At 38.1% G+C, this 17,384-nt stretch overlaps 1 protein-coding gene across 1 annotated transcript in view; it reads left to right on the top strand.

Annotated features, from left to right (window-relative positions):
• AGPAT1 (1-acylglycerol-3-phosphate O-acyltransferase 1) overlaps window positions 1-17,384 on the top strand; it is a 621,246-nt gene that overhangs the window by 159,404 nt on the left and 444,458 nt on the right. Inside the window, exon 2 of the mRNA XM_044083187.1 lies at window positions 3,935-4,131. Within this exon, the coding sequence (XP_043939122.1) occupies window positions 3,944-4,131 (188 nt within the window). The 5' untranslated portion in view covers window positions 3,935-3,943. The remainder of the gene's footprint in view (window positions 1-3,934; window positions 4,132-17,384) is intronic.

Genomic DNA, 17,384 nt, shown 5'->3' with positions numbered 1-17,384 from the left:
AACCACAATGTATAAAATGCCTATATAGTTAAAAGCACAGCAATGTGAATTTATCACACTGTCTAACAGGTAGAACTGGTTAAAAATTTAACATCAGTGTAACAAGTGCAGGACAGTGCTGAGGTAAATTCTAAACCATATATGTGAATGAGCTAGTCGCACAACGGTCATGACAATAGCTATAGTAAGCAAACACACAAGCTGTTAATGTACGAAACAGTAGATAACAAATAGAGGTAAGTTGGTTGACCACATGGCATGAATTAACAGTTCTCATTTTTCAAATTAATCTTCCATTTTGAAAGCAGGAACATACAGATATCTGAATTAAACAGAAGATAGGTGCAAAAATAAGCTAGTACCTGAGTAAGAACGCAAACACGGAGGATCCACAGGAAGAATCCATTCAGATAGGGAGGCAACTTAGAAGAGAAATCCCACATTGTGTTGTGGGATTTTTAGATCTGAAAGGGATTATAGGAAATGTAGGCACTGTTGGCGCAAAAAGTAGCTATAGTAGAGACAAATTTGGGGAGGGGGGCAGACCCATGCAAATGGTGGGATGCACAAAAAAAATTTAGTAAGACAATATGGAAAAGTAAGTATATTCTATACTTCTAGAAGAATCAGAGCTGTCACTATTGGGGTGATAATACTATTAAATCAGAGTTTAATGTAGAGCAATTAGCAGAATGCTATAAACATAGTCTGAGGGTACTGTTTGTATATGCGAGGCACAGTAAGCTAAGTGGAAATAAACACAATGTAGCCAATGTTGTGAACAATTTACTGGAAAAAAGGGGGAATAATAGAAGCCATGCTACTATGGGGGAGGGGAAGATCCTCGGGCTGTGTGCTTGCCAGAGAGTTGGCACTTTTATAATGCACACTGAAAAAAAACAATGTTAAAGCAACAGTTTAATTATTTGAGCTAAAAACAAAAGCAGAACCTGCACTTTTTTGTAGCAACTGTCTTGAATGCAACTCAGAGAAGTACTAAATGCCTTTGGACCATTTATTTAGTTAGAACAGGGTGCAACTTGGTTATTGTACAGGCAAAATTTCATCACACCTTCTGCTTACAGATCTGGTGTAATTCTGAATGTGTTTAACTGTTTGTAGTGTAGATGAATGCTTTTCTGCCAGGGTGAATAAAAGGGCTAACAGACTGGGCAAGCACACAAACAGGCGGATCTGCAGGGAGAATCCTTTCATATAGGGGACCAACATAGTTGACCACAAAGACACTACATCAGTCTGTGACTTCTCTCTGTCAAGGCAAGCAATGTTTGTTACTGTTGTAGATTGTGTTTTCTGTGCATGTGCAGCTTATCCTTTTGACTGACATTACATTTTACTTTTGGTTGTTCTTATCAAAACACACTGAAACTAGTACATAAAAGCAGCAGTGACAATGGTAGCAAGGTACAGGCTGTAATACATAGCAAAAAATGTTCACCATAAGTGTGATGATGTGAGGTATTGCTAGCTATGCCAGGAGAAGTAGGGCAGTGGATGTGTAATATATGCCAGCATAGCTAGCTGGAGTTTTGTAAATAATTATCCGTCATTTGTATATCAAACTGGTTTGTGCAGGGGCTTGTGTTGAAAATTTATTTGTGAAGCTGCTTGTGTTATTAATGTGCCAACAGTGGGTCCTGCTGGACAGAAAAGAAGTACACACATATGTCAGACTGTACTGTAACTGTTGAAATGAATATATTGTAACAGATGATACTGGAAGAGAATAGGCTAATCTGAGTCCAGCTAACTTTGAAAAATAGTCTGAAATTATATCACCTGGTTTAGGCCATAAAGATTGTATCTTACAGTTCTGATTGCGGCCAGAGACAAAATGTCTGTGAAAACTAGGACTAGGAATCTTGCTGCATTGTCCTTAGGGGTGAACTAATTGCTACCCTGGAAGGGTGGAAGTTTTTGAAATGGTTTTAGAGCTTCCAGATGCTATAGCACATCTTAGCAAAGCTCTGTCTATGTATATGGTGACATATATATATGCAAGATTGGGGTTCAATTTCTAGTACAGGGGGCACTGTGGGAGGCAGAAGTCAGATGACTCGATTTATGTGATGCTATTTTGTAATGCAGCACTGAAATGATGCTTTAATACTAGATGAGACAGACGTCTCAGGGCAGTCTATTTTTGAAGCCTGACAAAGAAGGACCACTCACCCACTTAATCTTGCCTTGCTCTATTAAATGAACTATGGAACAATAATTCTTTAGCCAGTGTGGAAAATATAATGAGACTAGTTAAGTATTGTTTTTTCTGTATCTGTGTGAACCTTTCCATTTATGTTGTTTTAAATATTTCCTGTGTCTGAAACTCTGGTGTTTATTGTAAATAGATACTCAGTATTTGTGTGTTCTTTTTATTGTTTATTATTAAATATATTTAAACTTTTCATGGTAGCTGGCCTTTTAGGGAATAGTTTAACTTTTAATAATACTTATATTTATCTGGTGACACTGTATGTTTGGTCAAAATACTACCATTTGTATAAGTGTTAATTTTACTAAGTATAATTGGATACCTTGGTAAGATCCTTAGTGTAGCTGGCTTTGGAGTGTTCTGGTAGCAGTATCTACCTTATAGTCTGGGCAGAGGGGGCATATCTGGTAAATCTATGCCAGCCTTTACTAAGTGTGTGTGTGTGTGTGTGTGTGTGTGTGTGTGTGTGTGTGTGTGTGTGTGTGTGTGTGTGTGTGTGTGTGTGTGTGAAAATCAAATCTCAAAGAGTGTGTGCGCCAGCTACTTGGAGCAGGGACACAGAGCACTGGTTTCACAGAGAGGATGGTTGGAGGACTTGGATTTGAACACTCAGCTGAGGACTCAACTCTACCGCTGTGTCAGTGGAGAGTCTTATTTGTGGCCTGGAGAGAGAGAGAGAGGGAAACCCAGCCCCAGGACTGTGTGTGTTCCCTGTGTTCTTGAGAGCTGCATCTGGATATACTGTCTGTATCTAGCTTTGTTCCAAGTGAGCATCCCTCACCAGTGTCAGTGGTGAAGATTGAGGCTCCTTGATTACTGGCCTAGAGGAAGGATGCCACAGTTAGTAATGTCTGCATTTTGAAGCTTGAATTACAAGGCGTTTATAGAGCTCTCCTGATAAAAAAACCTTGCAGTCACTGCTACAGTGTTTACCAAACAGCCTTCACACAGGTGTGTAAATATTTGCAGGTCAAGTTAATACATTACTATTGGTTCATAAAGTTAAATAAGAAACGGTTATAACACACTGTGGATTTCAGTCAATCCTTTTACACCTGACACTATTTGCATTTCCTTTGTTTTGGCCATATTTCATACAGTTGCTTCAGGTGGTACAGCTGTCATTTCTTCACTGTAAGTGGATTGCCTGTTTTTCACACGTGGTGTAAATAACTTGATATTGTATTAGATCCGCCACAAATTCCTCTTAAACTAGGCTGCCTCCATTAACCAGGTGCTCTCCCTCTGCTTGCAGTATTTGCAGAAACAGACAGTATCTTTTAAATGACCTTTCTTAACTTATTGCCCTAGTTTTTTTTTGTACCTGCTTTTGATATAAGCAATGACAGTGACACGATAATTGCATTTCTTTTCTTGTGCAATTTCTGTGTTCCTTTAATAAAAATCTCTACAGATTTGCATTGTGTTTGGTAAGTCAAAGATTTGACTCTGGCTTTGTCTGAGGTGGTTCCTTTAGATTCCTTTCTTAAGTATTAATACCTTTATTTGCAGTAATTAATACTAACACTAGTATTTCCATATAAACAGGTTACTGGTTGCCATGCTTAGCCTGCAACTGTGTGCATGCATGTATGTGTGTGCGCTCGCGTGTGTGTGAGTGCGCGCGTGCATGTGTAAATGTATGCCTATTGTTCTGATGCCTTCATTGCTAAAGTGACATTGTGCCATCCTGTTTCACAGCTGCGTTGAATGATGGAAGTGACATTGGGCCAGTGGCTGCTGATCGTCCTGCTCATCCTCTTGCCTCTTCTGTATGAGTGGAGTGTCTCATTTAAGTATTTCTGCAAGGTGGCCTTCTACAATGGATGGATTCTGTTACTGGCTGTCCTCGCCATACCAATCTGTGCTGTCAGGGGACGTAATGTAGAAAACATGAAGTAAGTGACTCTTCCTATCCGTGTTTACAATATATACTTGATTACTTTTGTGTATATATAGTGTAAAAAATGTGACAACATACGGGGCTTAATGTCCTCTCTTCATCCAGTCAGCCATCAATCAAGTCTGGAGACAAGATATTGCTTTCCTTAGGCTAGTGTTTGTTGATGAGGAGCCTTCTGAATTATTTGAAATGGAACTGAGCAGAACATTTTTTAGTAATATGAAACATGAAACCTTGAGGGAATTGTATAGTGATGCAGAGTGGGAGCAGCCCTTTGTTTTCCCATAATATTTGACAAAAAATGTCTCAAAAACACTTCCCTCAGCGAGTCCCTCTGGTTATCCCTGTATTAGGTGCAATGTTACAGCCACGGTGAAGTTTCCTTGTATCATGATGCATGCCGTCTCTGTACAAATGAAGGGACTGCAGCTGTTGAGTGGTAAACTTTGTTTAGCCATAGGCTTTGGTGCTCAATTGGCTTTATAACACTTCAATATATTTAGTGCTGCTGGAACTTAAACAGATTCCTGCATTGCAGGCTAAAGACCCTTTTAACTTGCAGCCCAGGTATGCGAGTCAGATAATTTGCAAATACTCTCCCATTTTGTAAGCTTTTGCTATGAAACCCATAGTAGAGACCACTCTGGGCACAGTTTTTGCACAGAGACCCATACCTTGTTGGCAGGTAGAATGTAGAAGTTTATGTAGTTTGGTCTAGTTTTTGCTAGATCACTATAAGAAACTCGGACCATTTCCAGTCTTTCATATTTTCATACTGATGTGCTGAAAGCCTGTTTTCACAGATTATTCATTTGTTCATTCCATGATTACATGCTTAATCCATTTCAGTGTCATGGGATGCTAAAGCTTATCATTGCACTTACTGGGTGCAGGGCAGAAAAATTAATGCTGAATGCTGTGCTAGCTTATTGTAGGATGTGTAGATGTGGTTACTTATATATGGCATGGGTATCTATGGGCAGTTTGGAAGAATGCCAGCTATCCTTCAACATGGCAGTAAACTATTACTATTGGTTCATAAAGTTAAATAAGAAACGGTTATAACACTGTGGATTTCAGTCAATCCTTTTTACACCTAACACTATTTGCATTTCCTTTGTTTTGGCCATATTTCATACAGTTGCTTCAGGTGGTACAGCCGTCATTTCCCCCTTTAGCTGGTGTCTTCACTGTAAGCGGATTGTCTGTTTTTCACAAGTGGTATAAACCGCATTTGCAAGTTGAAAATTAAAGTGGGCAGTCACACGAATACAAAAGTTCAAAATTATTCAAAAACATTAGTGAAAAATAAACAGATTTTCTCTCCATCAAATAGATAAAGAGCAGTAAAAACTAGAAGTAACAAATAATGACATACAGGTAAATGAATGATCAGGCTTAATTCATCATGTAGCCTTCTCAACTCATGCTGATTTAAACATTTCAGTTACATTATCCAGAGACTCTTAATAACAAATTGTGGAAAATTACAAACCGTTTGATCCTCTGACCTTGACACTGCTCTGTTTAGTCTGTGTATGGTTTCTTAATTTGATGTTAAGTACAGCAGAGTGTGTGGCTATTGGAGCCAGCCCACTGATGGCAGTGACAGGGATGCCCACAACAACCAGCATAAGAATGGATTGCAGACATCGCATAGTCAAGAGTAACTGGGAAAAATGTCAGCATCCAACCGATATCTCATCTTCCTGGCTTGGGAAGGGAGAAGGGATCGAAGCAAGATTCCTTTATGAGGACTCAGAGAGAAAACATTCAACACAACTAGACATAGAGAGATGCGTCTCCTACACTTAACGTAAAAGATCACACTTGGCATGTTGACCTACAGAACCAGTTCCAACTTCCAAGCTGAAATTCAGTCTCTCACCTCATGACTCAATGTTTGCCAAAAAGCTTCTTCCTAACTGCAACAGTGCTAAAACTGTGATTTTGGGACACACCACCAACTCTCAAAAAATCACAACATGTTGGACTTTGAAGAATACTATAATTATACCACTGAAACCGCACCTCAAATACCTGGGTATTTGACTAGATCAGATCCTAAACTTTCATGTTCACACTGAGTAAACCAGGGCAAAAATACCTTGTTGTTTAAGTTTTACTGCACTTTCTAGCCATAAACAAGGGCATCCTATTTTCTAGCTAGAATATGGCTTAACATTTAGCTCTGTAGCCTCAAAAAGGAACTGCACAGCCCTTCAATCTGTAGCTAGCAAAATATGCTGATTTATAACTGAAATCATGAACACCACTCCCTGTCAATCAACAAGCCAGTTGGGTACACATTAAATACAGAGCAGTCCTAATAGGATCCCTATTATTTAATCCACTGCATTAGGATGCCTTTTTCGACTGTGGTGGTGGTGCTGCGGTAGTGTTGTCGCCTCACAGTTAGACATTGCCCGTTCGATTCTCAGTTAGAGCGTCTTCTGTGTGGCGACATGCATGAATGGGCGTTCCTTCGTTGAAGGTTGTGCATTAGGCCCGGCAAGCCAGCACGTCAATATCTATTGCCAATCATTAGCGGACCGGAGTTTCTGCTGTGGCGACCCCTAATCGGGAAAAGCCGAAAGAAACAAACAAACAATTAGGATGCCCTTTTCACCAAACTGATTCCTAACATCCCCTCTGACTGCCTCAGGAGTTATTGTCACCTAAGCCCAGCCCTTCAAACTCCCAAACAAAACTACACTGCACTGATCATTGTTTTGTTTTTTTTTATTCTAGCCCCTAATCTCTGGTAAACCCTCCCTCCAAACCTAAAATAACTCTCCACCTGCTCTAAATTCAGACCCCAAATTAAAACTAATCTTTTTAAACAAAGTGAATGCAAATTCAGCACCTCTGATCACATCACTTAACTTCCACTACCCCCTCAAAACTTTGAAGCTCTCTTTTACTCAGTCTTATAACGACTGTTTAAGGACAACACAAATATACGTCCATATTGAAATACGTTTTATTTTTACTCTTTCCTTCTCATACATTTGTAACTGCAGCTATTGCCATGCACTCATTTATGTTGTATGTACAGATATATTTATGCTTTAACCTTATATGTGTTTTGCTTACATTTGATGTACTTGATCTTTGGGTTGTTCATGCAATTAAACAATTCTGATCAGTGTTCTACCCCAGTAAATAAACTGAAATAAGTCACATCAATGTTTGGCGATGACACTGTCCACCCCCCCCCCCCAGAAATAAAAGGAAGGGAGAATTTTAGTCCATAAATAATCCTGAGCATGGAGATGGTAGAGGGCTGGAAGAAATCACAGGGGTACTTAGACCCTTCCTGAAAAGTTGTCTGTCTATTGCAGTGATGGTGAACCTTTTGTGCTCTGCATGTCAAAAATTCAGAAACTGCCTGTCTTGACTTTGCTGATGTGTCACCCCCTTCCCCCCAACGAAAAAAAGAGAAACAAGTCTTTACATATTCATTTATTTAAAAAAAATACAGCCCAGTCATGTGTGCTGCTATGTATTATAAAAGTAAAAGAAAAATTAGTGGCTTAAATAGAGAAAAAGATATGCACACTGATAACTGGGCTTAAAACAGTGCCCCCAAACAATTACCCTACTTTAATAGTAATTTTGACTTGAACTGAAAAAATATGGAACATACTGCATTTGATTTGATTAACATCAAATAATAACTCTTTTGTTACCAAGTTTTAATAGATTAGCGCAGGGTCACATATTTCTTGTATTTTTGTTAATTCAGTTTCTTTGGTACCTCAGGCGTTGGTGAATGCTGGTGTGTCACCCAAAATGTTGTGGTGTGTCATAGGTTTGCCATGATTGGTATATTGGTATGTGCACATTAGAGGGGGCTGAGGCATTTACTTGTAACCTACATTATTCTTGCACTGAATCTCTGAAAATGTCGTCATATTTGCATTATGCCGGTATGTTACCTTAGGTTTAGAAATGATGCTTAATTGACTACAGCATGAAAAACAAGTGTTTTTACATTTCATCAGTTAGTCTGAGTTTGTGTCCAAGTACTCTTGAAGGCAGTTAAAATTTAACTTATTGACTTCTTGTTACAAAGAGTGCTTAAGCAACTAAATGGTGCTTAAATATCTAAAAAAAACCCTAACTTTGCTCAGCTGACTGAATAAACAGAACTCATGTAATGTTGGCTAAGCTTTCAGAAATCTCATCTGCATTGTTAAGTTTGGGCCTGTGTCATGGAAAAAAATAGAAATACACTGTATCCACATATAGTTACACATATAAATAGGTGCTAGTTGAGGGATGGATAACAGTTGATATTTAAATGCAGTTTTTATAGGGTGTGGAGAAATGCAGTGCAGACTTTTGTGTGCTACTGCTGTTCTTTCCTGCTTAAAAAGAAGAGTAGGCATACCTTTCAACTGTCCAGATTTTCTCAGAATGTCACAATTTTTGCCTCATATTGTGTCAGTTTCTCATAAAATTGTGGTTTTCTGATAAATTACTGGCAAATTGTTGAGGACTGAAGTCAAAAAATAAAGGCAAACATTTGAGTTTCAGACTTCATATTCTTTAGAAAAAAATTCATGTTAATGCAAAAGCTGTTATTCTATCAACTTCCTAAGCTTGTAAGAGCAGTATTTAAAACTTGTTCCTATTTATGGGCCTTTGTCCCCCCAGTATTTGTGGCTTTGTCCAGATTTCTTGCTCTAAGAGTTTTGAGGTATGACAGCAGTGTAACTCAGCTGACAGTTTGTTAAGATGGAGCAGGTTATGGAGATAGAGTAGATTTGGGCACCCTATTTTTTTAATTCAATTACTGATGCAAACTCAAAGAACTAAGCAACAGGTAATATTTATTTTTGAACATTTCTGCTAAATTATCACTTTAAGACATAGATACACTTACATTAATAAAAAATAAAACAAACCATATTAACATTTTCCATTTACATACATTATACATTATATATGTTTTCTTTCTTTTATAACAATTGCCATTCACTCCAGCATTACATAAATTGCTTGATTCCTGCCTTTCCTTCAGCCTCACTCTTCCTCCTCCTGAATATTGTTCTTCATATGTTGTTCCCACAAATTCCACTTATTTCTATGCAATTTGCTCCCTCCCTTTCGAAAAATGCCTCTTACAGTTCTTTTACCTCCTTTATAACATTCAATACTTCAATTACAGTTGCTTTAGACTTTGATTTCTATTTTCTAATAATTGCTTTTTTGGCAGCCAACAGAATTAAATTTACTATTGCCTTATTATAACTAGACAATTCAGATCCTGTGTTGCAGCTCAAAAATATTATTAGACAGTTTGTTACAGCCATTTACTTTCCCAATATTTCTGACGGAGTACTTTGTAGGGAATTTTAAAAATCTGCCAGCTCATTACACTCCGACGAAACATGTTCCCATTTATGTCTTTTCCCAGTTATGCCCCCAACATTTGCTTTCTATCTGAGGAAAATTTATTTTAAGTCTACTTGTGGTATAAAATACTATGCAAATACTTTCAAACAAAAATTCCAAACTTTCTGGACTTTGTTGACTTGAACAACAGGTATATTTCTGGCTGTTATCACACCCTGGCAGATTCAGTGACGATAAACAAGTTTGTTGGATTTGATGATTTCTGTTATTTAACACATTCTTGCACTTTTCTGGTCAAAGTACAGTTTAGGCTAGAGGGGGAGGACTTGCAATTAAAAATGGATGATGCAGGATATTAGGGTCTCCATTCTTCAGGTATTTTAAGTCCATTGCTGCAAATGGAGTTGCTACATTGGGCATTTAGCCTGAGTAAATCATTTGGTAGCTGGATTGGGTGCTTACAGTGGGTTGAGGAGGAGTGAGTATATGTTTGTTCCTAGACAATGTGAAACTCCATTCTTAATACAAATCTTAATGTGCTCCATCACAATCTGTATATACATTACAGCACTTTATAACTTAAGTGCCGCAATGTATTTTCCAGTCTGTTTAATTAGAGGGATGTAGACAGTTTCTTAATAAAAAGATTCATAAACCTTTTATTAAGAAATTGTATATGTAAGTTTAGCCTATTCCTTGCTGATGTCACTTGAGGGATAGCGTGGCATTTGACCATAGACTTTAATGGATGAGACCTGTATATGTACCCTGCTTGCATCCATTGGAGTTTGCGGATGCACCTGCATGCACTCCCTACATTGACACATCTGAGGGTATAGCTCAAAGAACTTTTCAGTTATTTTTTTACAGAAATTTCTTATATTTTGAAGCTTCTCATTTTAAATGTCATGCCATAAAACAAACTCCAGTAAAATGAAAATGTATTTCAGCATTCAAGGTACTACATGCCAGTAAATGGGAAACCATGCAAGAACACTTTAACAACCAGGCAATCCGTATATAGCTGTGAACTGTCCCTGATTTTGTTTAATATTAGTTTTGGTCAGCTTTTTTTTTTTTTTTTTTACTTAATTTGAGGTTACCCACTGTTAATTCTGCTTTAAACCAAAGAGCTTGTGTATTTTTTAGTGTTGCAGAAGTGGTCTGTTCTTCCTTTGTCCTTAGTGGCGAAACAACTGTTAATGACAACACCCCCCCCTCCCCCAATAACAAGTGTAACAGATAACCCTCTGAGCTCTACCCTACAGTTTGGCCTAACCCTGCAGAAATTCCATTGTGACTATAATCCTTTATCTTAGCATGAGATGAGAAAGAGACCGAGTGTGAGCAAATGTCAGTGGTCTATGATTAATCTGCTGTGTTTCTTTATAATGTTTGAGGTGGTTCCTCAATAAATCATTTAAATGTATTTTGCAGGGAATTTCTCCTTTCCACCAGTCCTGTTCAGTTTTGTGAGAAGTTGTGCTAAGGAGTGAGTAGTGATTATTTGTAGATACAATGACATGTCAGTAACAAATGCAGAAGTTCTCTTTCTTCAGTAGTCAGTTACAAAAATATTTTGTGGTTTGATGATGTGTTATGCTATTGCCCTACTTTTAGGAAGTCATAATAATAGTTTTGTCACTGGCAAGAAGGACCAGCATTGATTTCTTTCAGAAGATGTCACTGGAAGCTGTTTCTGCTAAGATATTGCAAACTACTGAAGTAAGATCAGAGCTGCATATCATTTTATGCTGACTTTTGAACACATGCAGTGACAAATGCAGAAAATGAAGTGCGACTGATAGGAATTTCTGTTGGTCTTCACTTGTGAACTGAAACTGATTTGGAAGACAATACCTTAGTGAGCTGAAATGTCATATTCTAAGTGTGAATAATGCAGAGGAAATGATGAGGGCTCTCAGATTTATGAGTAGGGGATGAGTGAGTCAGTTGGGCAGTGGTATTGATTACACAGATGATTGTTCTTCCAGTTTGCTTCAGGCAAATTTACAGTTGACATCAAAACGTTAAATCATACTGTTGGGCTGATGTAAACTGTTAATGACTGAAAAAAAAAACATTAAGTAAGCTTGCAATACAGACCCGGCAGGAAGCTTACTTAGATATATATGTAATGTGTTTGTTTATGGCTTTGGATTGGTTTAAGCATAACTAACTATCACAGATGTAGCAGGAGAGATTGTTTTTTTTTCTCATAAGTAATAGTAATTGTGCTTCATTTGATGGGTAAACATATTAGCTGTTTACATTTTGTGTTTCATTTGTTAGGTGAAGATATCAGCTGTTTATATTTAAATATTGTGATCATATATTACTTTTTGTACTCACAGGAGTCAAAAAGAGTCTGTATTTGTATTTGCAGTGTATAGCAGAACTGAACGTCAGCGTTCAAAAAAACAACAGAACAAAACCAAAATTGAAGAACGCTGTACTCCTGTGTCTTGACACGCCAGACCACAAAACTAGGTCTCTACAATAACAGAGATAATCCAGTGTATAGCAGGGATTTTATACACTGGTGTAGTCAACTGAGTGCATTTTTTTTGTATCCATCTCAGAAATATTATGGTTGAGTGACTGTAGAAGATCTTAAACTGTCTGAAGAAAGGCCTGCAGTATAAATATTTAGATAGAGGAATACTCCTCTAGAAATGTTTTTTTCATTGTAGGTTGCAGCTATGAAAATGAAGAGTAATTATTGGGTTCCTATTATCGTGTCGAAGTTCCAAAACTCCAAACACCATAAGGTCGAAACCTTATGTTCGAAGTTACAGAACTTCGACAAGGTAAAAAAATAAATAAAAACAAAAGAAACATAGAAAATCTTCCCTTTCCGCAATGTATTGCAATCTCGGAGTTGGTATATTTAAAGAGTGGGGGGCACAGCAGTTAACTTGCTGTTAGGGTTTTTATTTATTTATTTTTGTGTGTTCGAATTCCTGGAACTTCAAACATCTCAGTTCGATATTCTCAGCTTCGAAGTTTCAGGAATTTGACAAGGTAATAGGAACCCTAATTATCAGACATCTTTAGGGGCAACATTTGGGCAGATGTGTACATTTTAAAGTTAAATGGGTGGGTATGGGCAGCGATATGAGGTTTGTGTACATGAAACCATAATCTTCTGGATGCACCGCTGGTCTGAGAATCAAACTGTTGTCTTTTCCAAGCTCATTATTGTAAATTGATATCAATCATCCAATTAAGATGGTCTCACAGAATGTAATTTCCCAAATCCCAGTTTCCTAGGCTGGAACATTCTGTTTCAAGTATTTATTTATTTATGCTTTGTTGACTGGGTTAATTCCTCTGGGCTAGTGGCCTCTCTTCAGGGGAGACCCAATGTGGTATTCATGCTAACAAAGAGAAATTGAGCCAGGACCCTAAGGAATGTCCCTTACTTATTTATTATTTAAATACAGAGGGACTCACTTAGGGAGAGCAAATATGGGTTGCCTTTCTAAGATGGAGAAGTATTAAACCTCATTCGTTACCCAGATGGATTGTGAGTAATTACTGTCTGCTGCGGTAGACATCACAAAGCTGTCAGGAGGAAAGCTGGTACCAAAGGAAGAACAGGTGTTTTCCCTGTGGGGAAGCGATGGATAGATGCAATGCTGCATTACAGAAACCAGAAATAGTCATGAGAGGAGTTGTCTGAACAGCATGCTAGTTTGTAGGTCGGCAAGGCTTCCTTATCTCGCACTAAAGTATTCGTTCAACCTCTGGTTAAGTCATATGCTTCTGTAGCTTTTTACATATCCAGGGAAAGTCTTCTCCTATCTTCTCCTGCATCAGCTATGGGAGTGTGTTGTCAAGTTGTCCTGATATCGCAGAAGGAGTATCTTGTGGACAGGTACAGACTATGGGACAATGTTTTACCCCCTTCAGGGCTTTCAATTCAAAAGCATTCAGGTGTCAATTCATGTAGTAACCTGGCATTTCATTCTGATTACTTCTGAGAGATTTAACAATGGTAACAGTTTTTTTTTTAGTTCTTTTTGAGCAAAAACCAGCACAACTTCTTGGAACAATTGCAATGTTCAAGTAAAAAACATTCAAACAAACACAAGGTGACTGTTTAATGTCATAAATCTAAACTACATTCAGATTTTATTACCTTTTTTAAACCAGCTGGTGTTTGCTGATGCGAAGCTTTGAAATGGGGGGTGGTCTTTACTGGTTGTCTTATTTCATGAAACAAAATCAAATTTCATATTTGCCTAGTGTCATCTATATTGTTGGGCATAAATGCTCTGTACTGATATTCTGGGCACCATAAATCACGGTATCTCTGTAGCTAATTGTCTAGTTTGTTATGGGCTTGGAAAAAGCACTGTACTGCATGTGGAGAAATTGGTTGCAGTGCTAAGCAGTGTAAACATTCTTGTTATTGTCACAAGGAAGGCCACGTTTCGCTATATCGCCTTTGGATCAGAAGACTGTTTGATGCCCATACTGTTAATGATTCCTTGACTAATTCTCAGCCTTGCAGCACAGTTGCTCGTCCTTGGTGAGGTACAGGATAAAGTTAAGATTGATGAGGAGATTAAATGTTTAAACTGGGCATGTTTTTTCTCGTCTTAATAATCACTGATGAAGAGATCATTATATCATGAGGCCATTTTAGTGGGCGTGCTTCTCTTTCTGTATGGTTATGTAATTGTTAAGCAAGTAAAATTACGTAAGAATAGTATGAGGGGGTCTGATGGAGTGTGCTGTAAACAAAATGTGATGCTTTTGCAGTTTCAGCCAGGTCTGGTAGGTTTGTTTCTGACAAATTTAAATTCTTGAGACTACAGTTGATGGCCTGTGGACTGACTGACTTCTTGTAAGGAACATTTTTATAAATATTCATATTTTTACTGAACACAGATCAAATGAACCCATAATACAAAATTTACCATGTCCATTCACAGCACAATGTTGTTTTCTTTCCTGGTTGCTGTGGGGGCCTTAGTGCTACCAGCCTTTCATTATTATTATGTTTGTCAAAGTGCAAAACTTCAAACCATGGTAATGTAAATGTTTATTAAGTACAGGCATGGAAGTCCATTATAATTCCCGTACCTTTGAATATAAATTAATAGACATTAATAAGATGGTAGCACAAGAGATTAACTGGCTGTCCCATCATTGAGATTGCTTCACTGTCTATAAAAGCACAGGTGGGAATTATTACAGAAAGAAATTACAGCTGTCAGGATAATATTATATTAGAAATAAAATAGTTTTTCCTTTACTTTGTATAACCTTTGATCCCTGATGTCTGTCACCAGATCAGTGTTCAGAATGCTGCACTTAAAAGATTGCTGACATCCTGTCATGGTGGTCAGTCTCCGAAGACTTTGGAGAAGAGTGTTGCATTTCTGTTACTTTCTCCCTCCTCTCTGACTTTGTGTAATTGTATGTACGTGTGCATGTGTGTAGTATATGATTACATCATGAAAGGGAGAAAACTTGAAAGAGAAAGAATTGTAAATGGTAGAACAAGAAAAGAGAGAATCCCAAATCACAAAACATTGAATACATTCTCTCACACTATTAAAGCCCAACATACCTTGGAAGTGTACCTCATTATGAGGAACGTTCCTCATTTGGTTATCAGTGACATAAGGGTTAGGATTTGTACACATGATGGACAGTATGGACTCAGTATGAACAAGCACAGTATGGACTCTTTTGAGGCATGGAAGCCCATCAGAAGGGTTTGGGAAAAATGGCAGGAGAAGATTTTAAATTTGTATTGCAGGAGCAGAGGCATGTACAGGGGAGGTTATTCCACATTATGAGAGGTAGTGTTACTCATTTTGGAGATGGAAGGTTGAGAGCTGCTATGAAGGCTAAGATTAGTAACCCCCCATACCTCTCAACTGTCCAGATTTTTGCCCTGTTTCTAATAAAAGCTGTGGTTTCAGGCAAAACACTGGGATGATTGGAGGACTGAAATTACTAAATAATGATATACATTTGAGTTTCAGACTTCATATCCTTCAGAAAAAAATGCACTGTAAGAAAAATCCTGTTATTCTATCAACTTTCTAAGTTTATAAGAGCAATATTTAAAATCTGTCCCTATTTTTGGGCCTCTCTCACCCATTATATAAGGCTTTGTCCAGGTTTTGTGTTGCAGGAGCAGAGGGATAGACTGGGGAAGGGGACGAATATGAAAAATTCAAAGGCATTATGATGTGAGGTATAGGAGATGAGTTTTATACATGGATGGAGAAGGGTGAAATGGGATGTGGAAGGTTATAACTTCCCTTGTGATAAAGTAAGGAAAGAGATGCGTGATAATGTTTGTCAAAGGATATGTTGGTGGGTAGGAAGAAGGGAGAAGAGATACTCCTCCTAAACCCCAGCAAAACAAAAGTGTCATTTGGTACACTTAAAAATATCTAAAAGCCACATATGCCTCCTAAATAAAGACGAAAACACTCACATAATAGAAACCATCACCACATTCAAATATCTCCAAATATGGCTTGTTCAAACTCTAAGCTGTCAAATGCAAATTAAAAAATCTAGTCAAAAATAAATCAGTTATTCTTCTGGGCCAAAAACTATATCACTTCTCACCTCCATCCAGATCAGAAATAGTTAAGGGCATTATTTTTCCCAGTTAGAATACAACCCTTTTTTATTTGGTAATAAATACCTCACAAAAATCACATAACACTACTGCACGTCAAACTGTAGCACTCAGTTGTCCCTGATTATTCATGATGTCCCTGATTTTGCCTCATATTGTTGCAGTGAACCTCATAAACATTTTGATTTTCTGGTAAATCACTGAGGATTACAGTCGGTAGGTAATGCCAGCCAGTTTCATAATTCTAATAATTCAGAAAATTAAAGTTGATGGAAAACCTGTTGTTCTATCAATTTTCAAAGTAATTAGAGTTGTTGAGTCTTTCGGCTTTTCCCAGTTAGGGGTCGCCACAGCGGAACTCCGGTCCGCTAATGATTGACAGTAGATTTTTTTTTACTCGCCGAGTTGCCAGTCCTGACGCACAACCTTCAACGAACGTACGCCCATTCACGCATGTCTCCACACAGAAGACGCTCTAGCTGAGAATCGAACAGGACAACGTCTTACTGTGAGGTGACAATGCTACCGCAGCACCACCACCGCAGTAATTAGAGTAATATTTAAAAATTGTCCCTGATTTTTTGCATATTTGTCCCTTTTTTTGGCTATGTCCCTGGTTCTTGAGCTAAGAAGTTGAGAGGTCTGCTGTAAACCATCTCTAATAAAATGCACCACTTTATTTTTAACTCCCTGCACCTAGAACGCCACTGCCTATCTCTTAAAAAAGACAAATGGCTGCCTGTGAAACAAAAAGAAGATCTCTTCTAGCTTCACTGATATTTAAACTCCTCCATCAAGATACTCCATATCCAATCAGAAAACTATGTACATATACCCTGTACTATAACCTATGAAGTCAGTCCAACCCAGGCCCTGTCTTATATAGCTCAAAGGTAAAACTCCTCTGCACGGATCAGTTTCTCAGTTCTTGCTCCCAGACTATGGCACGGATTCCTCCAAAACCTTACAGACATCTCTAACTATGCCAAGTTTTACACCTCTTTAAAGACTCCTTGTTTTTCAGACACCTTTATTGAATGATCACTTGTGACAGAGGCAGATTTCAGAGCAGCAACAAGCACTGCAGCACTTGTGCCCCTCAGTTTAATATTACCTTTCGCTGACCCATTCCTGAAGAAGTATCACCATACCACCTAATCACCTCTTTGCACTGCAATGCACTCTCTAATTGCTGTCCCCGCTAGACTAAAATCATTTGTCTGTGTGCACTTGTGTGTGTGTGTGTGTGTGTGTGTGTGTGTGTGTGT

This window comes from Protopterus annectens, chromosome 9.part0, assembly GCF_019279795.1.
Source record: "Protopterus annectens isolate FY-2018-M chromosome 9.part0, PAN1.0, whole genome shotgun sequence".
Lineage (NCBI taxonomy): Eukaryota > Metazoa > Chordata > Ceratodontiformes > Protopteridae > Protopterus > Protopterus annectens.
The sequence above is the reverse complement of the archived record's forward strand: the minus strand, read 5'-3'. Positions and strand labels throughout refer to the sequence as shown.